This window comes from Pocillopora verrucosa, chromosome 14 (assembly GCF_036669915.1).
Source record: "Pocillopora verrucosa isolate sample1 chromosome 14, ASM3666991v2, whole genome shotgun sequence".
NCBI lineage: Eukaryota > Metazoa > Cnidaria > Anthozoa > Scleractinia > Pocilloporidae > Pocillopora > Pocillopora verrucosa.
Genome location: NC_089325.1, coordinates 642,926 through 666,580, shown reverse-complemented (window position 1 = coordinate 666,580; position 23,655 = coordinate 642,926). Strand labels below are relative to the sequence as shown.

At 38.9% G+C, this 23,655-nt stretch overlaps 2 protein-coding genes and 1 non-coding gene across 3 annotated transcripts; all 3 read left to right on the top strand.

Annotated features, from left to right (window-relative positions):
• Positions 1 to 419: 419 nt before the first annotated feature.
• Positions 420 to 5,022, top strand: LOC131785718 (uncharacterized). The gene is made up of 5 exons (XM_059102654.2): positions 420 to 614; positions 1,433 to 1,934; positions 2,451 to 2,615; positions 3,143 to 3,335; positions 4,010 to 5,022. Exons 1-5 carry the CDS (start codon positions 486 to 488, stop codon positions 4,269 to 4,271), a joined length of 1,251 nt encoding a protein of 416 aa, XP_058958637.2. The 5' UTR covers positions 420 to 485; the 3' UTR covers positions 4,272 to 5,022.
• Positions 5,023 to 5,494: 472 nt separating this feature from the next.
• Positions 5,495 to 23,330, top strand: LOC131785721 (transcriptional regulator ATRX homolog). The gene is made up of 17 exons (XM_059102657.2): positions 5,495 to 5,616; positions 5,744 to 5,825; positions 9,647 to 9,714; positions 10,150 to 10,490; positions 11,120 to 11,223; positions 11,472 to 13,298; positions 13,698 to 13,835; positions 14,117 to 14,297; positions 14,578 to 14,715; positions 15,449 to 15,624; positions 15,850 to 15,994; positions 16,590 to 17,541; positions 18,259 to 18,436; positions 19,311 to 19,343; positions 19,993 to 20,379; positions 21,252 to 21,414; positions 22,337 to 23,330. The coding sequence occupies exons 1-17, from the start codon at positions 5,585 to 5,587 to the stop codon at positions 22,933 to 22,935; spliced, it is 5,544 nt and encodes a 1,847-aa protein (XP_058958640.2). The 5' UTR covers positions 5,495 to 5,584; the 3' UTR covers positions 22,936 to 23,330.
• Trnat-ggu (transfer RNA threonine (anticodon GGU)) lies at positions 18,911 to 18,983 on the top strand. Its single transcript has one exon. It is a non-coding gene; the product is annotated as a tRNA-Thr (tRNA).
• Positions 23,331 to 23,655: the final 325 nt, after the last annotated feature.

Genomic DNA, 23,655 nt, shown 5'->3' with positions numbered 1-23,655 from the left:
TAAATCGTGGAGATCGACTGAACTCAAGAGAACAGCGAAAGTCTAGCCTACATGGCACAGGTCGCTGGACCTGAAGGTGGTACGTGACAGTGTCACCAGTCGTTAACATACGGAAGGGTTCTCTCAGTCATCAAGTAAGAGATACTGGTTTAGTGCTGTATATTGACATGTGAGTCTTGGTGGAAGTAACTTTGACCAAGAGGTGTGGGTCTTGTGTGGAAGCTAAGATGATGAGTTGAACGATTTAGTCAATGAGTTATTCGTGAGGAACGTGAGACGGAATTACTTTATTTGTAGCCGGATCGCCTCCCACTCCAAATGTACAGCTCTTCTCCCACTAAGCAATGAAATGACTCAAGACGGAGGCTTTGACCGAGCAGTCTTGGTCTGAAGTCTGGGTTCTACAAGGTTGAGCGCCATGTTTGACCACCCAAACTTTCTCTAACCAGTGACCGTAATCACCCAGAACTTCGGAATATCCTATCATGAACGAAGTTTTAAAAAATACCCATGTATTTGTGGATGTACTACGTATGGCAAGGAGTGACGAAGTGAAGCAATGGGACGAAAGTGCCTTCGAAAAAGCTTTCAAATGGGCCGGTTACTTTGAAGAGGCAAGTTTACATGTTCTAAATTACTGTGCTTTTATATGAATACACGCATTTTGATCAGTTCTTGCTTATGATCTATTGGACAACAGATGCGTAGATGACGGCACCATAAAAAAATTTTGCTTTTTTATTACATAAAAAAATGGAGGGTCTGTACAGTAAAAGATCACAGAAGGCGTCAAAATGTAGTAAAAGCATCAGTGATACTCGACCAGCTGTATCTCCTGTCCTTTTTCCTGTTTTTTTTTTTACCACATTTTGTCGTCATCTGCCATCTATTACTGAACAGATGCGCAGCGTCATTGAATCCATTTGTTAATGTAATCAGATTTGAACTGTCATTGTCTAGTTAGTTTCTTAGAAAATATCAATGATCTACCCTGTACAATTTGGCAGGAGCCGGATTTGTGGGGGTTCCAGAACCATGACCTAGCGGTCATTTACTTGTGCACAGCATACACAACACACGTTTCCACTCAATGACATATACGTAAACATTGCGTATTTGTTAATCCCACTCTCCATTTTGTCTGTCTTATAACGAAAATATACTTGCTGATCTATGTGTAGACACCAAACGTTGTACTGTCAGATTATGGCCTTTTAAAGCACACAAGTATTCTCACAAGCAATTAACTGGAAATTAAATAAGTGATGAGAATTGTGACAAATTTCTCAGCTGGAAGCTGTCATATTGAGAAAACACAAAATTTTCTGAACTAACTTACAAGCAAATGTAAGCAGGTTAAAGTAGAGTTGTTCATCAGATGATGGAAATTTGGAATTCTTTGGTAATTATTTGTCTCTCTCTTCTTTGTCAGGTTTATCATAAGATGCAGACAAAGCCTTCATTAGCAGAAAAACTGGATAAATATCTTGATAACTTCAATAAATCTGGGCAAATATACCTAGGAGATCTTAGATTATCCTTGGCAGTTCTTGATAATTCAAAGTCCTTACTCAGAAGGTTTCTACTTCAAAATCCTCATTTGTCAGAGAGCCAGTTCCACTTGACACTCAAACTATATGGCTTAACTGTAGGCAATACACAAAATTGTACCGACATTTCTGACTTTCTCACTGACTCTTTCCACTTGAGCCAAACAAGAGCTGCTGTACAACTGTTGTGTAAAATGAGGGATAGGTTGACTGAAGATATGAGATCTTTTCAAGGAAAACCATTAAAGAAATGTGACTCATCAACTTCTTCGACAAGTCTAATGGAATTTCCAGGTTCAATTACCTCGGCAGACATTTCCATGAATGCAGCTGCACATTGTTTATTCAAGCATGTTCAGCATCAGTTAAAGTTTGGACTCAAAGGTAATTTAGTAGCCATTCTTATTTATGTTTTTATGTTTTTAATGAAATTATCCAAGATCTTGGTACCACTTGAAAACCTTTTTGGAGTTTGAGAAAAAAAAAATGGCATTGGTTAACCTTTTACTCCCTGCACTGTACTCAATACATGTACTGCTGCATAATTTTAATATTTTCATTCTTTTATTTTTATGACCTGAAGATAAAGTGATGTAAACATGTCCAAAAAATATTACAAATGTTCCACTGTTACCTTTCTCTTCTTCATGAGCCAGTCTGGGAGTGTGAAGTCTTGAGATGTCATGAAAGTCATGAAAACCATTTACACTGTGCCAGCCACTGGGAATTAAAATTTTACCTCTGGCAACCATTTTTGATTTTCAGTCACTAAAACCTTGGGCTTGGAACACTGTAATATTTCATATTAAGTTAGTAATCAGGCAGGTTCTGTACAGAAATATAGATGCAAAGCAAGAGTAGTTGCCTCAGTCTCGTCATTATTTGTTTTGATGTTTGTAGATGTCAGCAAGAACAAGAGAGTCCTCTGTGACAAGCTGACAGAGCTAGCTAAGCAGGACAATGGACTGACAAGCATTATTGCATCACTGGTTTTGACTCCAGATGACTGTCAGTCTACTCAAGACTCTGAGACTGTCACTCAGCTAATTTTGGAGTGGGTCTTGGGTAGGTGTTAAGTGAAGGCATACAGAGGTTGAGATGGCAGAATAAGACATAATAGTACTGTATGGGGAAAAAAAATGAGATGTGGAAGTTGATATCCAAAAGGTGGTCCTTCCTGGTCAAACCGTAATTTGGAGGGTTGTTTTATGTGCAGTGAGGGGTAGGGGAGAAGCTGGAATAAGTATGGATCAAGAATAAGAAAGATCAACTTACTCATGGAGGTGCTGGTCTTATCTAAAAAAAAGGAATACAGTCCATTCAGTCCAATTCCAGGTATTGTTAGTGTTTGATTTTCCAATCTCCTAAGGGGAAATAACAAAACTGACAGCAGTAACTTAACAGGCTTGTCCAAGTGGTAACTACCCATACTTTTGAGAAACAGGTTGTATGTCTGGGAACAAAACTGGAATGAGTGCTCTCACTATTACTGTGTCTGATTTTGAAATTTTTATTTGATCGCGCATTGCGAGGTGTGAACAAACTTTTATTAAATCTTACAAAGTTACAAATTATATTGTAACTTTCATCAGAGTTCTTTGCCAGATGCAAACCAGATCCTCGTTTGATGACCATCCCTCCCCACATACTCACCAGAGTAGCCTTTATGTATCCTGCCTTTTTTGAACTGTACTTGTCCCATCTGCTGAGCTGGGCAGAGAAAATGACCCCCTATGTCTGCAGCAACGAAGAGAAGTGTTGCACTCCGAGAGGAATTCAGTGGAGGTAAGAATCTGTTGTATGCAAAAAAGTGTTAACAGTCGGTGCCTTAAGTACCCTACCCTTGCTCTCACTGGGTGTCTTACTTAAATTTACTTAACTCGTTCAGTGTCAATATTTTATTTCTTTTAGGTCTGGTTATCATTTTAATCAACCCGATTTGTCGCATGTAGTGACTTCCGTTTCATTTCAGCCAATGAGATTTGGAACCTCTTCCCTCCCCCCTCAGTCCAAAATTACCTACAGACAACCGTAAATTTTGTGCGTTTTACAGGCGATTGGAGACAAACGCGCGGTGAGCACGAAGAGCAAGCAACGCAACAGGGGAAGAGCAAAGAAAAAAATATGTTTAATGGCGTTCCTACCCCTCGTGCATGACTTGCATCTCGCGCTCTCTTCATTCTTGATTCCGTTTCGCCCGAAAAACGCATAAAAATTGCGCCTGTTTTGCAGGCTTAAAGGAAACGGACCCCCCAGAATTATTTTGGGGTTTATATCCGCTAGCGGGGGAAGGGGTATAAATCCGCGGTTTATAAAGCTGCGGGGTCCAAATCCGCTGTGACTCTAGTATCCCCTAGATCATTTCGGTGAACGAGATTGCGTTTATCTCGATTCCTGAAGAAATAAAAACAGTTTCAAATTTTCTGTAATGGGGTAATTTCGTTTCTTTCCTATTTCAGATACCAGGTCCAAGAACGTTCGGTGAGACTTCAAGACATTGAAAATGGACACCTTGCATTTACAAATCTCGCTGATCACCTGAGGCTTCTAATAACTGGGCCTGCGTCTGTTGCTGATGCAACATACAGAGAACTTCAATGTCGGTTTGCCGAGAGAGAATCAGTAATTGATAGTCGTCGATGTAGAAATACTCTTGATTCACTGAATTTGAACATTTGGGAAGACCTTGGAGCTTTGTTACGTTCAAATACAAACTTCTGACGACTGTGGCAAGTTGGCGAACTTAAAATGCGTTTTTCTTTGCTGACTTTTCTTGTTTTTCCTTCATCTTTGTCATAGGAAAAATACTAACCAAGATTTATAGTAAATGTAAATGCTTTCTCGCTAACTTCTGCGCCAAACAAACGGAACATGGTTGAAGTTTTAGCGTTTGTATTGAACTTTCTCATTGCAATTAGCACAATGAATAGTGGTAGTTCATAGCTTTACCTTTTCTCTAGTTTCAAATGTTCCATCTTTCAACCGAGAAACAAAGTTGTTAAAAATTAGATAATCATTAACTCAGGTTGTTAACCAGCAGTAAAAAGCCTTTCGATTTCCTTATCACTGATGGTTCTCAGAAGTTTTGAGACCAATCTTCCGTTGAGTGTCAAAAGTAATCCGAGATTGTATTGGTTTTGCTTTACTTAGCACTGATTGGTTTAGGAAAGTCGCGAAACTTTCTCCACCAATCAAATGCAAAACTGATACCAATCACAACTTGGTTGCCCGCGTTTTCCCGCGCTTTAGGCAGTTTGGTTGTTTTTGCCTATAGTTCTCATGGGCTCTTGAGGGTATTTTTCTGTCTTCTGATTGAATGTTGTAATAACTTTGGTTTTGGTTCAACGACACTGAATCGAAAAGCGCTATATGTGTAGATTTAATCAGAAGTAAAAAATATCCTTGGAATTTCTCGTACCGCACACTTTGAGGAATCATCTGAACTAGTTTTAAATAAAAACAAGCTTAACTAGTCTCTCTGTTTGCTCCTTTCAATCTTGTTAGTTTTTCCTTTGTTTGTTTGTTTTTTTTATTATGTGTACGGAGGGCAAAGGAGACAACTTGCGTCAGCCTTTAAGGTTTCTGAATTTGCGCTGTGCTGCAGGTAGTTGGAAATGAAGAATATTGATCCTGGTTGTTCAAAGATTTAGAAAGTTTTCATTCAGCCATGAGGAGCAAGTCATGGTCTTCTTCGATCTAGCTAAGTTAAACTCCTAAGTCCGAGCAAACCTCACTAAAATGATCAAAGAAACCTGTTTCGCCTAAACAACGAAACATTACAGAAATCCAAGACACAGGAGAAACTGAAAAAAAAATTACAAGTTGCCATGGTGAAAGCCATGGTAACAGTCTCTCAGAACTCCCTTACGTTGCTAAGGATACAGCCGAGCACGTGTTCTCGCAAAGTATACTGGGAATGGAAGAGGCTTGGTCGCGCAGGCTGGCGCGAAAAGAAAGAAATTCGACAAAAAGGAGAACGATTACCTTCTCATCTATGATATAATACCAATCATTTTGTTTGCACTAAGTAGAAAATGCCAGATGAGGAAAGAGTGAGGAAAAAACGGTTGGTTTCAATGCTATTATTCTGTGACGTTTGGCACCATGTGTTTGACTACCTGTAGTTTACGATTATACCGTGACAAGTTTTTCATTAAAATTTTTTGCCGCCTTCGATTATCATTATCCTTTAGACGAAAGCTCGATTCCATAATCAGTAAACTGCATCAGACGAATCCATCGGAAAAAGAGGGCACAGGAAGGGAAGAAAAGCAGGTAACATCTTTATTTTGCTATCCAGGTTGCGTGAATTTTCGTGCCGGCATGAGTATGTTTGTGTGTGATCGACGATTATGTGACATCAGAATACCAACCACTATTTACATATCAAGCATTGATTAACATTATGGTCAATTTTACGCTACGCTATTAAGGAAAATTTGTCTTTGTAACGTTTTCTGGGGGTTATATTTTCAGTTTGTTGTTCAGTTTAACTGGAGTTGTCTGAAAAATATCTGGCATGGTATTTTGTACTTTGTGTTCTGTTTGATTCATAATTATGTCACTTGTTTTTGTTCTTAAGACAATTTCGATTTCGTCGTAGTTAAGAGTCGAATTAATGGAACGATTTATTTAAAGCTGTGCCATAGGTGAAATGATAACTGAAGAAGCATAAAAGTCCTTCAGCAGCGAAGCAGATTTCATTCCACGCACTGCTCGCTTTTTTAACTCGAAGATCGATTACAGGCTTCGGTGAAAAACACTCACATGATTTAACCGGAATAGAAATAAAAGATTGCTTAGTACTTAATAGTTCCTTGTTTTGGCTAACCTGAAACTTAACCACTTTCTGCTTGCAAAAGAAGTCGTGAACCAAGAGCTGTGAAAAGTTGTTAGTATCGAAATTTATCGCAAAAAATGTAAACTGTGAAAATTAACAAAAATTTATGCGAACGTTGCATTTTGTCTAAAATATTAATGCAGTATTATTCAGAGACTTTTTCGTAAGCCTTAGAGAAAAAAAAAAAGGTAGAGCAAATTAGTGCTTAATGGCACAAATATGTGTTGTTTTAACATATATTTGCCTAGCTTTTACCTACCTCTTTTTCCACGTTTGACCAATCTTTTTGGATCTAAGAAGTAAAGGAAAGATTTGTATTTATCATATAAACTGCGGTGTTTTTACAGATATTTCCAGCCCTGAAGAAAAGCCATAACAGCATATATGTAAAATTACGTAGTTTTATTAAAAATTTGTGTTTGATTTCACCAATCAGCTGTTGACGCATCACTTGCTTTTCGTGCCACTTTATCAGGTTGATGAATAAATGGCAAAGCCTTCACCATTCTCAGTCCAAGGTGGTATATCAAAATTTTCTCAGTTTATGGCTGCTACAAACACTGACAAATTCATTTTGCTTACAGACAGTGATGTTCAAAATTTCCTAGAAGCAGAAGAAAACCAAAATATGTTTAGAAAAATCAAAAAGTTACATACTTGGCTTTGGTAATGGCATTTCTTGCAGCTGGGAATGAAAATTGATAAATGAAAGATTTGCCATAGGCTGATTTTGGCTGTGTACCTGAAAATACTTCTTCTCTCTGTAAGGAAAAAGTCGATAACTTAGAATTTTGTGAATTGAAAGTTATGCCTGTTGTTTGTTTTTGTAATGGTTCTATGCATTTTTTTCATCTTGAGTCTTATCATGCTTATTGCCAATGCACTTTAAAACTTTTTTCGTAGATTGTGGATCCTATTTTTTTTCATTCATCAACGAAGTCAACTTTTCTTGTCAGTTAAGGTCTTTTATGTTAACGAGATAAACAAAATACTTTATGGTTGCTTTTGGATATGGAATGTCTCATCTCATGTTCAACTTGATACCTTACATGTTTGCTGTGCTCACTCATGAGCTATCAATTTGAATGCTTGAAGAGAAATTCCATATCTACATATGTATAATTCTCTCTATGTACTATAGATAATTTTGCTGTTCCTAAATAAAGTTATCCTACTAAACTTTTTCACTTCACACCCTTGCATCACTATGCTTAAAAATAATGATAAATAAAATATTTATATAATTTATTTATTAAAAAAAGGAACAGTTTTTAAAAAAAGACATCGACAAACTGTTTTTAATGTCATATGGCAAAGCATTCCGTAGTAGTGGGGCTGCCACAGAGGAAAACCTTTTCAAGTTGTATGACAGAGTAAAAAGAAGATGTTTGGATAATGAACTTAATTGATACGATGGAGTGAAGGATGTAAGCACATGTGTGACAATGCAAGTTGTTGAGTGCCTTGTAGGTTGTGAGTAAAATCTTGAAAATGATATAGTGAAGAGAACATACATACTGATAATAGGTTGTAATTGCCATGATCATTACCAGTCAATCCCACTTATCCCTCCCTCTTGACAGCAGGAGGCAGTATTCAAACTTCAGTGTTATATTGAACAGACACCAAAATAAATCGACACTTTGTATTAACTCTTAGACCCTTTAGTGTGATTGCCATCTAATTTCTCCTTACAATATCACCCCTGAATCATCACATTAAGGTCACCAGAATAAAGGAAATGATCTTTAACTAGAAAAGCTCTTGGTTGTTAAACAAATTCTCTTTGTCAGCACGTTATTTATTGTGTAGATTACAAGTCACTATGTACAAAGTGAACATCTGATGTTCTCATTTTGTCTTTCCCTCCATACTGTTCAACAAACTGGATCAAGGAGAAGCCCCCTATTAATTAGAAGTAGATGCCAAATTTGAGATTTTTTCAGCTATTAATCTTGTATTTAGTGGAGACTTCAAGAGGTTTTACTAAAAGTTATCTATCGAAAGAAAAATTTGTGGGTTTGAAATCTTAGTAACTTCATGTTATTAAGATAAAACTTACAATAAAATGTGCTTAATAAAAAACTGCATAAATTTAACAAACAGATTCCATGTTGCAGTGGATCTGTTCAGTAGTTGATCATAGCAGATGTCAAAATGTGATAAGAGCAAAGAGTGGCATATGAAGCTGATGCAAGTACATGTATCTTGCTGATGTTCTTACCAGATTTATGATGTCTCTGTGATCCATTACTGTACAAACCCACAGCGACATGGAATCTTTTTTTTCTGATCTGATTAAAAGTAAAGTGTCAATGGTGATGCATCTGTCCATTTAACAAATAGATTCCAAGTTGCTGTGCATCTGTTCTTACCACATTTTGACGTCCTCTGTGATCTATTACTGAACAGACGCATGGCAATTTGGAATCTATTTGTTTTATATAACAAATAATTTTAAAAAGTTTTAATGATGACATCATCTATATGTCTGCCCTCCAATAGATCGTAAGTGAGAACCAATCAGAATGCATGCATAACTGAGCTTATTATATAATTATAATTAATAGATGTTTTAACTTTTGATGGAATTAACAATGCTCTCTGACTCTATCTTGACACATAAAATATTTGTAATGATATTTAAAGGAAAGAAATAAAGCAACAGTTTTTTTTAATTACCTTCCCCTTAATAAATTAAAATTACAAAACTCTAAATGCTGAAATGGGAAGTTTCATAAATCTTGTTTGTACTAGGACACTTTGCATCTGCGCACTGTTATTTACCTTTACTGTGAAAGATATGCTTCTCCACTTTCAAGGGTTTCAATTAAAGGCAGTTACCAGTTGCCTACAGCCACCTATAGGACCTCTTTTTGTTGTCTGTTAACCCTTTCACTCTTAAGATCTCGTTACTAACTCTCCTTACTTTCAGCTTTACAACTGGTATGATATGAGTTTGGAGAATTCGGTTGGATCAACTAATAGTCCCCCAGTTACATTTTTTCTTAATTTCCATCACCTGTCTGCTTGATATTGCATTTACATTGTAAGGATAAGTTCTCTCCTTGTTGCTCATGGGAGTTAAAGGGTTAAGTCTGTGAGTAGGCTCTCCTGTTTGGGGTTTTTTATTACAACCCCCTTTTCCGGGCAAAGCCAGCTATTACACGAACAACAGCTGCCTATAGAAAAAGTCTGCTTTGATAAGATTTTATTATACACACCATATTTTTAAATGAGTGGTTATCTCCTGCAGAATGATGCAAAGAAAGAAAATGTTGATGCTAATGAAACAGGAGAATCACTTCCAAGGTCATCAAGAAGGTAAAGATTCTTATATGTTAGATACATCAGTACTCTGTGGTTTGAATCATGAATTATGCCAGAAATGTAGTTGAAAGATGAACATTATAGAATTATTTTTTCTTTTGGTGTCTTCATAAAACTAAGTGAAGGCCAGTTTTGAATTATGCTGATTCTCAGTGTTTAAAAGACGGATTTTGTAGGGAATTAGACATTGAAGATGAGAGAATATTTGGTCATGATATTTATGGTTTTAGTTTTCTTTTTCTTTTCTTTATTCACATCCACAATAATAATTATGCAGTCCCCCTTGCCACTGTCTATTTGTATATTTGAATCACCCACAACAATAATTATGCAGTCCCCCTTGCCACTGTCTATTTCTATATTTGAATGAAACCCTGTTTGATGAGAATGTTTTATTGGGTGAATCCAAAAAAATTATTATCCTTACAGGAAAGCAGCTGCAGCAGCAGTAAAACAAAAGCACCATGACAAGGAACCAGTCACTTGCCAAGAAGGAGAGGTAGATGAAGAAGCTCATGGCATCGAAAATGGCATGGATATTGATGAAGAACAGAAAGTTCCTTGTATTGAAGAAGATTGTGTTATTGAAGAGGTACCACCTGATAATGATCCAGTGGTAAAACAAGAACCTGTTGAAAACTATGAGAACTCCTTAGATGGTCTTCAGAAAATGCTGGGGTATGATATTAGCGAAGAGGTACAGAAGCAGAAGGAACAGAGGGATGAGAAGAAAAAGGAGAAGCAGATTTCTGAAAATTCAGATGCTGATGGTAAGGCTTGTAATGGTAATTCTCTTTGCACAGTTGTGACTAAGGCACCACCTTGAAAACAATGTATAGATGTAATAATAAGACACAGAATAAGAAATTTTTCACCCACTTGTTTCAATTGTAATCGAAATAAATTTTGAATATGAAACTCTGTTAAGGCCTGAGGAGCTAGTGTAGGATTAGGTTGCAGTCAAAAGGCAACTGGGACAGATAATGTCACCATTTACTATATGGATCATTCTATTAGCAGAAAAGCTTTGCTTTTGCGGCACAGTACACCACTGAGCTAGCTTTTTGGATTTTCTCACTATCTCTGGGGCAATATTTATAAAAATCTCAGTGATCAAAGTCAATAGCTTAACTTGGTTGAGAAGCAAAACAGTTTTAATCCTTATTTAGTATGGACAAGGTCCGAATTGAAGTGGCAGTAAATTTGTGAAATGTTGATGTTCAGTAAATGTTAAACGTAAGCAGACCAGGCGATAAACTGGTTGCAGTTACATGTGTTTCACCTTATTTTCGATGGTATATACTTTTACTCTTTTATATTGTCATTAGCACTAAACAGTCTTTATACGAAACATAATATTGGTTTGAAATTTTAACCTTTTTTAATTTTAAATTTTCAGTTGAGTTACCCCGAAGAGTTCAGTGTACAGCTTGCGGAAGACAAGTGAACCCTGCTCATGGTACTGTCTGTAGACACCCAAACTTGAATGTCTTGGTGTGTAAAGTAAGTACATACACATGTTTGGTATCACAGTCACCTCTCTATAAGATGATCATTTTAAAAGCAGAAAAAAAAAATTGTAGATAGGTATCTTTTTGTTTTGATACAATTTGCAAAAAAATGTCGACTTTCGCTTTGACTTATTACTTTCAGTTATTTACTGTTGCGCAGAGACTTATCACAGAAGACGAATTAAATTTTTCCTCAGTGCGTCTGTCTCTAATTTCCTTTTATTTTTTGTTTTTAAATAGAAATGCAGTCGGTACTTCAATTCTGGGCCATTTACTCGTGACGAATTTGGTGTAGAGGAACAGTGTCGATGGTGTGGCGATGGAGGTTCGCTTCTCTGCTGTGACAAGTGCGAGAAGGCATTTTGCAAAACTTGTATTAAACGTAACCTTGGCAAGGCAAAGCTCAAAGAGATCGTGGATGCACCGGAGGACACTGAATGGTTATGCTTTTGTTGTAATTCTAAACCTTTATCGCAGCTAATAAAAGCATGTAATCGAATTATGGACATTCTGGATTCGCGCAAAGCCCAAAAAAGTCTCTTTAAATCGAAAAAGGGATCTTCGTTAAAGGAGACCCCTAACCAAAAGGAACGACGGAGCAGACTGTGCAGTATAAGTGAGAACATGGGAATGAGCTCTGATGGCGCATTGTCACCCAGTGAAAGTCCAACAAAGAAGAGTGCGGCTGCTAATCGCGTCAGTGTCAATGATGATGATTGTAAAGAGGATGAGGACGATGGTGGAAATGATTCGGATCGAAAGAAAGATAGAAAATGCAGCTCTAAAGTTGCAAACAAAAAAAATGGAAAGAAAAATGGGTCTACTAAAGAGGATGTTTTGGTGGTTGTTGACAGCGATAGTGATGATGATGTGGTGGTCACCAGCTCAAGGAGTAAAGGGAACAACAAAAAGGTTCAGGCGAAGAGTACAAGTAAAAACAAACCACAAATGAGTGGCGAATCAGTTGGGAAAAATAACAAAAAAGACAGTAAGAAAAGCAAAGTGAAAAACAGTAGAACTAGAAAAGATTCATCAAGTGAATCAGATTCTCATGAGAAAAACAAAGATTTAAAGCGAAAGTCGAAAGCTGTAAAAAAGACAAAGAGCAAAGATAAAAGTGAAGAGGAAGATTCAGACTTTTCAGACTTTGTTTCTATAGTGAAAACTAAAGACGGTCATCAAAAGGAGAAGAAGGTTAGGAAGCAAAAAGGAAAAGGAAAGAAACAAGCCATTTCAGATTCAGGGAAAGAATCTGAGGACGAGAGAGACAATGAAAGAAGAAAGACACGCTCTAAAAAGGCAAGCGTGTCACAAAAACAAACTAGAAAACGCCCGCGGAGGGTAACTTCTTCAGAGGAGGAGTCCAGTTCCTCCGATGAGGAGAAATCTGACAGTGATGTGCCAGCTAAAAAGAGGAAAAAACAGCAGGCTAAAAAGAGCAGAAAGATACAGAGGATAGCTTCAGAAGACAGTGATGAATCTGATGAAGAGATTGCCAGCAAAAAGAAGGGCAAATCAAGGAAGAAAACTAAAAGTAATAGTTCTGAATCTGACGACGATAGCAAGAAGAAAAGGAAACGGAAGGGAAAAGGGAAAGAGAAAAAAGGACGAAAGAAACATCAAATTGGTAAGGATAATGACGACTCGGAAAATAATGAAGACGAAGAAGAAGAAGAGGAGGAGGTGAGCCCATCGAAAAAGAAAGGTCGTAAGAAAATTCGGAAACTGATTGAAGACGAGAAACTTGCCGAAGAAACCCGAAAGGCCAGAAGGCTCGAGGAAGAGAGGCGGAAACGCCTTTTAGAAAGGACTCGTGCCAGTGAACTTGATGACTTGCCAAGTGAGTCGGCCAAAGTCTCCACACTTGTTCTTGAGGCTGACCCAGACACCAAGGAGCCGTTAGTCCAGATTAAAGAGGATCTTCTGCAACATCTGAAACCTCATCAAAGCAAAGGGATACAGTTCATGTATGACTGTGTTATTGAGTCGTTAAAGTCATGGAAGAAAGAAGAGCCAGGTGGAGGCTGTATACTGGCCCACTGTATGGGTCTCGGCAAAACGCTGCAGGTATTTTGAGAACTTTTGATGGAGCTATTTTGAAGTAACAGTAGGAGGTAAACCAGGATTGCATCGGTCTTACTTAACTTTTTTGATTTAGTATGTGATTGGTCTAGAAAACGCGCGCCTTTTTCTCGACCAATCAGATGCAAAAGCAGAAATAATTGCGACTTGGTCACTCGCATTTCCCGCTCTTTTTTTCAGTTTAGCCACCTCCGTTATTTTACCTTTGTTCTAATATGCCGTTGTGATTAATCTGATTTTGGTCTAAGGACAAGCAATCGAGATCCGCTGTATGGGCAGTTTTGCTATTTTCATTGGCTGTGCTTATATCGACTATAGCATAATACCAGCGAGCCCGCGAGAATCTCTACAGTTGTTGTAAAAACGTGGGTATTTCTCTCTCAGGTCGTTGCACTTGTCCATACACTGATGACCCATTCAGATATCAAGTTACAAAGGGTGTTAGTCGTGGCTCCTCTCAACACAGTGTTGAACTGGCAAGTCGAGTTTGAAAAGTGGCTAGCTGTGGATGACAGGCTCGAGGTAATAACAAGTTGTCTTGTTGAGCGTTACTGGTGTGTCTTTCAGACTATTACTAACCAGGAGACAGCAACAATACCGTGACAAATGTCTAAAAAAGTCTGAATAAGAATCGTTTTTGAATGGACTCAAGAGGAAGTCACTGATCTTTGATGTGTTCGAACTTTATCTTGGAAAAAAATGTTTAGTACATTGTATACCTTTTTCAAAAGAAGTGATCAGATTAAAATTTAGTGTGACCTCTATTGGACGGGAACGACCCCTTATAATTTTCTTTTTTCAAGGTTTATATCCTTCAGGAAGTTGGAGGAAACAATTGGCGTCGAGCAGACATGCTCACACATTGGATGCGGTATGGTGGTGTGCTGATCATGGGATACTCGCTCTACCGTAACCTGTCACAATGCTACAGGATTAGAAGCAAACACCAGAAGAAGTTATTCCAGGAAGCTCTGGTTGATCCTGGTACGGTGAACTTTGACTTCAGTTACTGTTGTTGGTCCAACGACTTTCGCAAAAAAGGTTTCTTAAAATAGCAGACGTGGTTGATTTGGAAGCACAAAACTTTTAATTTACATTAGATCTTGACAAAAGTTAAGAATTATTCCAAGACAGCTCAATTTCAAATGCGTCACATTGATTAGTAGTATGCGATTCTATTGTTGTCCACAAATCCACTACTATAGAGCAATGCTATGGACGTGTCTCTGAGGTGTTTTGCTGATTAACTCTCTTTACTTTCTAGGTCCTGATTTGGTAGTTTGTGATGAAGGTCATATCTTGCGGAATGACGCCAGTGCCATCTCCAAAGCTCTCAATGCCATAAAGACAAAACGACGAATTGTGTTGACTGGAACACCTCTGCAGAATAATCTCATTGAATGTATGTTTTCATGAAATGATTGCCTTTTAATTATTAGTTTATGGGCTCAAGATTTCTATCGCGTGATAGAATGTAGTTGGTTAGGGCGAAGTCCGAATAGCCTACCACGCGTAGAAATAAAGAGCAAATAATTGAATTTTTGATATGAATCTATTAGTCCTTCAATATTTAACAACAAGACAGGCTCGTTATTAAGATAAATTTAAGATTCAAGGGGAAATTTTTCAAAGACATGTTTCGACACGACTTCATGCCATCTTCAGGTTAATGTGTTGAGCCGTTAACTTTTGTTTTTACGCGTTACAAGCAGATACGTTGTAAGTTTCCTCGTGAATCTGAAGTTTATTTCAATCATATTGTTATCACGAAGCTTTGGAAGTCTTAAGACAGGCTCATGTTTTTAAGTTTGGGTACTGTTAGACTGCCATGCAAACCTGACAAAATATTTGGGTTAGTATAGTAGTGAGGAACGAAAATCACCACTCATGGCAATTGAAAACCAACCAATCGAAGCGGAACATTACGCTTCGTAAGGCAACGCCGAATTATTTGACCTTGTTCCCTAAAAAGACCAACATTATGCAGTCAAAACGCTACGACATCAAAAGTGACTGCATTTTAAGGGACACGATAATTCTTGACTGTAACTCTTGAATGACTTCAACCTTTATTTTTTTAGACAATCGGGTATTAGCATGCTGCAATTACTCATCCCACACAAATTATTTTGCAGATCACTGTATGGTGAGTTTTGTGAAACCAAATCTCCTTGGTACGCGTAAAGAATTTACGAACACGTTTGTCAATCCCATCCAAAATGGCCAGTGTGCAGATTCTACAGCTCTTGATGTTCAGATTATGAAACAACGATGCCATGTGCTTCATAAGATGTTAGAAGGCTGTGTGCAAGTGAGTGGAATCACGTGCCATACGTATTAGATTTGAAATTCACCATATACTGCTTCTTACAGCAAAAATGACGCACTCAGTTTTCGCGATGTTCATTGCGGATTATCAAAAGTTGGGATAAACTCTACCTTTAGATATAAACGAAACTTAAAATCTTTGAATTTTTTAGTAAACAAAGTCACAAAAAACTCCCTAACCGTTTCTTTTCTTTCTCTTTTCCAAAAGAGAAAAGATTACGCGGCGCTGATACCTTTTCTTCCACGTAAACATGAGTATGTGATCAAGGTTCGGTTATCAGCATCCCAGAGGAAGCTGTATGAACATTACCTCAAGACATTTGTGTTTCCTGATGGGGACGTTGGAAAAAGAGGTAGGGAGGTGTATTTGACGTAATTGAGCACTGTTGTTGTTGTTGCTGTTGTTAACGGAATAATTTACAAAAGCACTAAGATCGAAATGGGAATGGGGCTTTGAAAGTTTGAAACAATTTGCGTTTGTCAGATTACTTGGCGGGGCAACAGTTGAATAAATCGCTGGGTTTACGGTCACGAAAACCGCTCTGTTTGAACGTCTGGTACACGGCTTGTATTTTTATATTTTCTTGCATGGTTTTTGTTGTTTTTGTTTTTTTTTTGAGTTAAAGATCACTAGGATATTGTTAATTCGCTATGAATTAGGGAGTGAGGAGTGTGCAACTATGCCCCTATACACTGACATGCAACCATGTTGGGACTTAGCTTAACATGTATATCAACGGCAAAAGCTAAACATCAACTCTGATTTAAATCACTTTTCTGAAACCAATCCTGTATAAGAGTAGTGGAAAATTATTGTTTCCATTAAGCAGATATTTTCACTTTAGTTTTGCAAAGGCTTGGAGGAGACCATAGGCAGTTCAGTTTTTTATCTTTTGCCGTAAACGCAATGTTCAATCTCTATAATGGGTATTTTAATTTTGCTCCTAGGGGTTTCCCTTTTCTCGGATTATCAGTGTCTGATGCGTATTTGGACTCATCCCTGGTGCCTGAAGCTGGATGCTCTGCGACGGCCAGAACAGTTTATCGATACAGACAGTATGGACGACTTTGTGGTACACACTGACGAAGAAGAAGAAGAAGAGGAAGGATCAGAAAGCGTTCAGTCAACAACTTCAGAGGAAGGAGAAGACGAAGTTCAGTCTTCATCTGAGAGTGAAGATGAAAGAAAACGAGTTAAGGGCAGGAGAAGAAAGAAGATTTCAAGCTCAGACGAGGAGGAAAGTGATGACGATGAAAACGAAAGCGAGGATGAAGTTCTTCCGCAGTCCTCAAGGAAGAAATCTGCGCTCGCCAGCAAAGCTTCTTCAGCTTCAAACAGGGCTGGCTCCTCTACTGTGAACATTGGTGGAGAGGACATAACAGTAGTGGATATCAACGAAGGTGCGAGTACCAGTCGTGTTGGACCTAATTCTAGTAACAACGATACTCGCAACAGCAAGAAAGATGTTTCAGTGAGAGACGATGCGACACCGTCAACAAGTAAAGACATACAAAATAGCGAGACGAGCAGCAGTGTTTTTGGCAGCACACGGTCGGGGGCGTCTTTCAAAGACGAGCCGGACGTGGAGATCGAGGAGGAAAAGGAATGGTACGATGAATTCCTACAGGAAGATGACGAATACAACGTGGAACTTAGCGGCAAGCTTGTTCTTCTGATGGAGATCCTTGCTGATGCAGAGGCGGTGAATGATAAAGTACTAGTCTTCAGTCAGAGCCTGGTTACCCTTGATTTGATAGAGAAGATGCTTGGCGGTGGGGAAATCGGTGGCGATAGAGAGAACTGGTGTCGAGGTTGTGACTATTTTCGAATGGATGGATCCACAAGTGCGGCTATGAGACAGCGCTGGGCTGATATTTTTAACGATGATGATAACAAAACGTAAGTTACAAGTGATAACTGATTTAAATTTTATTTGTTTAGTAGGAGATAAGTGATGGATTCACTCTTATGCGCAATTGTATTTCAAGTGTGGTAGACAGTAAATCCTTATCAAGTCTCTGAGCGAGATACATTGTCAAATGCAACCTTAATTCATTGTTTTGAAATGAGCGTTCGCTTCGTCCATCAGTTCTGGACAGGAAAGATGCTCTATTCAGCCAATCATTGTGGGATATTAACGTCAAACTATAATTTGTAGCCATTAAAGTCGATTCTTGCATTTACTCGAAATATGCGTTTGGGAATCAACCGTGGTACATTGGAGTCAAACCGTAATTGCTCGGTTGCCTTCGAACCAGGAAAAGCTGTTTTAATTGAAACAATTCAAATTAATTAAAACCTCTTGAGTCTCTTTGAAGTGAGTTTTTTTTTATTCCATGTGTAATGAAACCATATGCAAATTAAAAAAAAGAAAGGAAAAAAGGGGCAAACAACATTAAGGTGCTGTTTACCTTTGGTTTTGCATCTGCTTATTTGAGAGGGTAGTGCGATTTTTACCAGACCAATCACAGAGCAAGGTAAGCTGATAGCAGTGCTATCGTGTATCTTTTTGCGCTCAGTTAAGTATTTCACCGCAGAACAGTGTTTATTGAAAAGTTCTTTCGAGTGAACCTAACCATAGAAAATAGAACTGACCACGTTTGTATTTTCCCCTAGGGCTCGCTTGTTTCTTATCTCGACCAAGGCTGGTGGACTGGGAATCAATCTAGTGGCAGCCAACCGAGTTGTGGTATTTGACGTGTCATGGAATCCCTCACACGATGTACAGTCAATCTTCAGGGTTTACCGGTTTGGACAGAGCAAGGCTGTGTTTGTTTACAGACTTATAGCACAGGTAAGAGCGTAATGTAGCCGTCCTATGACATTTAGAATTGCTCACATGATTTACTTTCTGACTCGTGTTAATGGCTATTCAGTCAGAGTCTGGGGAAGCGCAAAGCATCTTTTGATTCGGAAATCGACCGTCGACGGTAGGAATCTGGAGCAAAGCACACGAGAGTATCGCGTCTCACGCGCGATGCTCGTTCATATGACTACTACGGAAATGAATTTAAGAGATCCTCGCAGCTGAGAACACTACTGAACTAGTAGTTGAAAATAGGACCTGAAAAAATTCAGGCCCGTACGGGATTTGAACCCATGACCTCTGCGATACCGGTGTAGCGCTCTACCAACTGAGCTAACATGTTGGGTCTAAATAAATTCGTTTCTTCACCGCAGTGCCAATATATGAATTTCATATATCTCAAATCATTATTCATCACTTGGATGGTTTATTTGGACCCAACATATTGCCCAGCTCCCAGTTGGCTTGTTAGCTCAGTTGGTAGAGCGCTGCGCCGGTATCGCAGAGGTCATGGGTTCAAATCCCGTACGGGCCTGAATTTTTTTCACGTCCTATTTGCAACTACTAGTTCAGTAGTGTTCTTAGCTGCGAGGATCTCTTAAATTTGTTTCTTCACCGCAGTGCAAATATATGAATTTCATATGGCTAAAATCATTTTACTACGGAAATATTTGGTTGACGAGTTGCCACGCACGCTGTTCGCGACTGTGTATCCTTTTCGCGTCTACTTCAGAGTGGCTAAGCGTGCAATTTTGGCACTGCAGAACTTGATTAAATGACATTGTCTTAATAACATGTATTATTTGATGAGTGGTGATCCATAACATCCATTTTGGGTTTAACACTTAGTATCTTTTGTCAGGGAACGATGGAGGAGAAGATATACGATAGACAGGTTAGTATGATATGATAAGTATTATGGCAGGATTGCTGACCTTGTTGTAGCTGTGAAAAAAAAGTAGATAAATAAGTAAGGTAACAAAATAAAAGAAAATATTTTTAAAAAAAATCACACTATATTAGGAGAACACTCAGTCCCCTATACTCCTCTCAAAAGGAACGATGTTTATCTAACTACGTGAATTGCTCATCGATCTGAAATCATACGCGGGATTTTCTGATCTGCAAGGTCTATCAGAAAGCGTTAGAAGGGTGATCTTGGACCATAATCGCACACTGCAAGACACGAAAATAAATTTGATTCCTATTTATTAGATCCATTCGAAATCGCAGATTGAAATTGCTTAAAGACAATTTTTTGTCAGTTTTTTTTTTGTTGTTGTTGTTTTTCTATTTTCCAACGCAAAGTTTTGGCAGCAGAAGTTGTCGAATTCGCTACACAATCTGAATGGCTTTTGTTGGCTTTAATTTGTCACTTCAAACGAACCTTTAAATCTGATTGGTTGAATTGCTTCAGTCTTCCATTCTCGTTCTCTTTTATTCCATGCGAACGTAATTCCTCAATTTTTTTTCTTGATTTCTTGCGTTCCTGTAAAGTTGTTTTTTTATTGTCCGGTTTTTGCAGTGGGTTTTTTTTCCCTCAGGTGACAAAGTTATCTTTGTCCAGCCGAGTGGTGGATGAACAACAGATTGAACGGCACTTTACTGCTGCTGATCTACGCGAGCTGTACACGTTTACCCCGGATGTTCTTGACGAGGATAAGGAGGCGGAGAAGGAGAAAGAGAAGGATGCCGGCGAGAAAAGCAAAGAAAAGGAAGAAGGAGCTAATGTGACTAATGAGGAAAAGGAAAATGATAAAGGCGATGAGACAGAAAAGGAGGGCGATAGAGTCAATGAAACTGAGAGAGAAAATGGAGAGAAGCAAGGAAAGGACGGGGAAAATTTAAGGAATGGAGGAAAAGACAGTGCAAGCGAGCAAGCAAAAGGAGGCGATAAGCCCGAAGAGCGACCTTCCTTGCCTCTCCCAAAGGTAACCACAATCTTACTGATCCTCGACTGAAGTTATCTGCTTACAAATCAATGACATCTAGTCGCTGATGCAATAATTCCTGTCTGTGTGGCTTTTCGTTTAAAAAGCCCGTCAAGAAAGGATCAGTAACTTCTCTGATCGTCCCTTATCCAACATGGCCGCTGAAAATGAAATCACTGACAGTAAACGTGAAAAGCAAACTATTACCAGCCACCAAAGAAGCTCAACGTATTCATTAACCCGTTACACCTTAACGTCAGTATGCAAACTCTCCATACTATGCTCTATACATTTCTTAAGGTGCTGACAAGGAGAATTTGTTAAACAATCAAGAGCTCTTTTAGATAATGATCCTTTCCTTGACTCTCGTGGCCTGAATGTGTGATTCAGGGATGACACTGTAAAGATAAATCAGGTGCTAATCACTCTTAGGGGTTATAGGGCTAACTTTGCAAATTTTTTTCACCCAGTGGATTTTAAGTAGAGAAATTTTAATTTTGCTGACTTTCGTATATTTAAGGTAGTGTAGTCTGAAGTTGCATTCCGTGTGATAATCAACCAAGCTTTTATTGTCGTAAACAGAAGGTGCATGTCTTTCAGAAAGGAATCTTACAGATATTAGCCCGTCCCACCCTGCCTGCCTTTCCTTTTGACCATCGCTCTCTACCCTTGATTCAATTTTCTTTCTCTCCTCAGCCTTGCGCTGCTGTAAAAACCGAATATGATAGTATGAATTTCACCCACAAAACATTGAGCGCTCGCCAAAATTCTCGCCTGCTCTGCAGGCTATGAGAATGGTGGTATATTGTACACACAACAAAATTGCATTACCTGGTTTAAGTTAACTCACTCGCACGATGATCGTTTTGTAGGACGCTGTACTAGCAGATTTGATCGCACGCCTTCATCCCAGATGGATAGTGAAGTACCATGAGCATGACTCCATGCTACAGAACATCGAGTCTGAAGAACTGACTCCGGAAGAAATGAAGCAGGCATGGGAAGCTTACGAAGCTGAGAGATCTGGCCAAATAGGTGTGTGATGTAATCTATACTGTCTGTCATTCCACTCATCTCCATTTTCTCTCTCAAAATGGAGATAAAATGGAACGAGCTTTTGGAGTTGACCTCCTATGACACGAATGATTTATTTGGCTAACCGTCCTTCTTCCGGTCATGGATTGTGCAAACAGAAATCATTATCGCTAGTGAAATCATTAAAATTATGTCTGTTATAATCATGTGGGGTCAAATTGTTTTTGCCATTGTCGTTTTGGGGTGGGTTACCAAATTGTGCGTATTACTCTCTTTTGTCCTGACCCAGCCAGTCCTTCAGTCTTTAATCCTCGACAGGGTTCGCACGGGTCCTGGAAAACTTGCGACGTCGTGGAATTTTATTCGACTTTTTCCAGGACTGGGAGATACTGGAAAAAAGACTACAGGTCGTGGAAAATCTTGTAAATCTGCTTTACTCAAGCACTGAAGTTTTCAGAATTTACATTATAAGTGTATGTAGACATAAAAGTAATTGATTTTTAAATTTTTGAGAATGAAAGAGTTTAAGGTGAAAATTTGGAACCCTGGAAAATTAAATCTAAGTCTCGGGAAAGTTCTGGAAAATTCCTTGAAATTTGTTCCCGAAAAAGCGTACAAAGCCTGCCTCAATCCTCCTTTATTCCCACTCAGTCTTAAATTAAACCTTGGTTGATTTTTCCACCACTCACCTCTCTTGAAAAGGGATTCTTTTTCAGTGCACACACTTTTTCGCGAGTCCCGAAAGTGTTTGTCTCGGAGAGAATCCGCGGCAAAGGTTGTGACTTGTCGCAAAGGGAAAATAATTGCTTCCAAATGCAATACTGAGAGAAAATAGGGTTGGGGGGAAATGAAACTATTATCTTATTACTCCATTCGATGTAGTGTCAGTTCATATGAAGTTTTTCTGTATTCTTGCTCTTAGTCCCAGCACACAACCGCAACCAGGAGCCTCCACCGGGGAGCCACGCCCACACTCAGATGCAAGTGGCGCAGAGAATCCGAATAAACTCGGATATGTTGAAGCAGATGCAGCAGATTCAACAGCTGCAAGAGATGCAGCAACGTCAGGAGATTCAGCAACGTCAGGAGATGCAGGAGCGCATGCAACGTGTACGGCAAGAGCAGGAACGGTTGTACCAGCAGCGCCACAGCGCTTTGTATCAACAGCACCAGCGACAGCAGGACGAGATACGCCGGCAGAATGAACTGCGATTCATTCAACACATGACGCAACAGCCTGCTGCACAGCGCTTCCAGATCGGACAAAATACAGTAAACGTGCAGACGACTCTTCCGCCGGCCCCACAGGCCTCCCAGGTGTCATTTGCTCGGCCTGGTTTGACGTATCAGCCTCTGAGGGTAGGTTTTCAGGTACCGGCGAATGTTCGCCTCGCTGCCCCTGGAGCTGGAACTATTCCTACAACAGGAACCCCATCCACTATAACCTTGACTCTTGGACCAGCTACGCCAGTCAGTACCGTCAGAACTTTGTCGAACAACGCGCAGGTTTCGCGGCCATAACCGTGTTGTATCTCATTGTGAAAACGCTGCGTTTCGCGAGAATAGGAAATTTCGACGTGCATAGAAAATGTCTCTTGGACTTTCCTTTGTGATAAATGATCTTCAAGGGCTTGTTTTTTATTTTAAGTGAAGTGTTTATAGAGGCTTATATTGGTATATGATGTGTGACTTTATGTATCTCGGGAAAATGACTTAATGTTGCACTTAATAACGGCCAAGGTAATACTCACTCATCATATGTCACGCGTAGCGATTATTCTAAGCGCGGAATACATCATACAGAAATTATAGTGCTTTCATTATTTATCGAAAATTAAATACGAAGCATTGAAAGCATTGATATATAAATGTGTCTGCTTCCTAACAATCTCCTTTTCGGCGAGGGGCTATTCTGATTCCGTTCTTGAGAGGGAGGGGGGGGTCGGGAGAAAGGTTGGCAGTTATGCAAAATGATTCCTGAAATGGAAAATTCAGGGAAATAAATGCAGCACAAAAAATTTAGGAAGGCAGACACAGGAACGAAAAACATTTTCCCTTTCGTGTCACCGTATACGGCAGTACAAAATCGCTACATCGAACGTATTTGAGGATTATTAACAATTTTTTTTCTCGACGTGTGTGGCGGAATTTGCAGACGCTCCAATTTTTTTTTACTTGTTTATTATTTTTTTTGTATTCTAACATGTTTTTGAATGATTGACCGATTTACTCTTCTATTTC

Excerpts from the sequence above, each read along its gene's own strand:
- LOC131785718 (XM_059102654.2), top strand. The coding sequence starts at position 486 with ATGAACGAAGTTTTAAAAAATACCCATGTATTTGTGGATGTACTACGT. Across the intron at positions 2,616-3,142 it reads AATTTTGGAGTGGGTCTTGG|AGTTCTTTGCCAGATGCAAA; the intron begins GTAGGTGTTAAG and ends AACTTTCATCAG. Across the intron at positions 3,336-4,009 it reads CCGAGAGGAATTCAGTGGAG|ATACCAGGTCCAAGAACGTT; the intron begins GTAAGAATCTGT and ends TTCCTATTTCAG.
- LOC131785721 (XM_059102657.2), top strand. The coding sequence starts at position 5,585 with ATGCCAGATGAGGAAAGAGTGAGGAAAAAACG. Across the intron at positions 5,617-5,743 it reads GAAAGAGTGAGGAAAAAACG|ACGAAAGCTCGATTCCATAA; the intron begins GTTGGTTTCAAT and ends ATTATCCTTTAG. Across the intron at positions 9,715-10,149 it reads CTTCCAAGGTCATCAAGAAG|GAAAGCAGCTGCAGCAGCAG; the intron begins GTAAAGATTCTT and ends TTATCCTTACAG.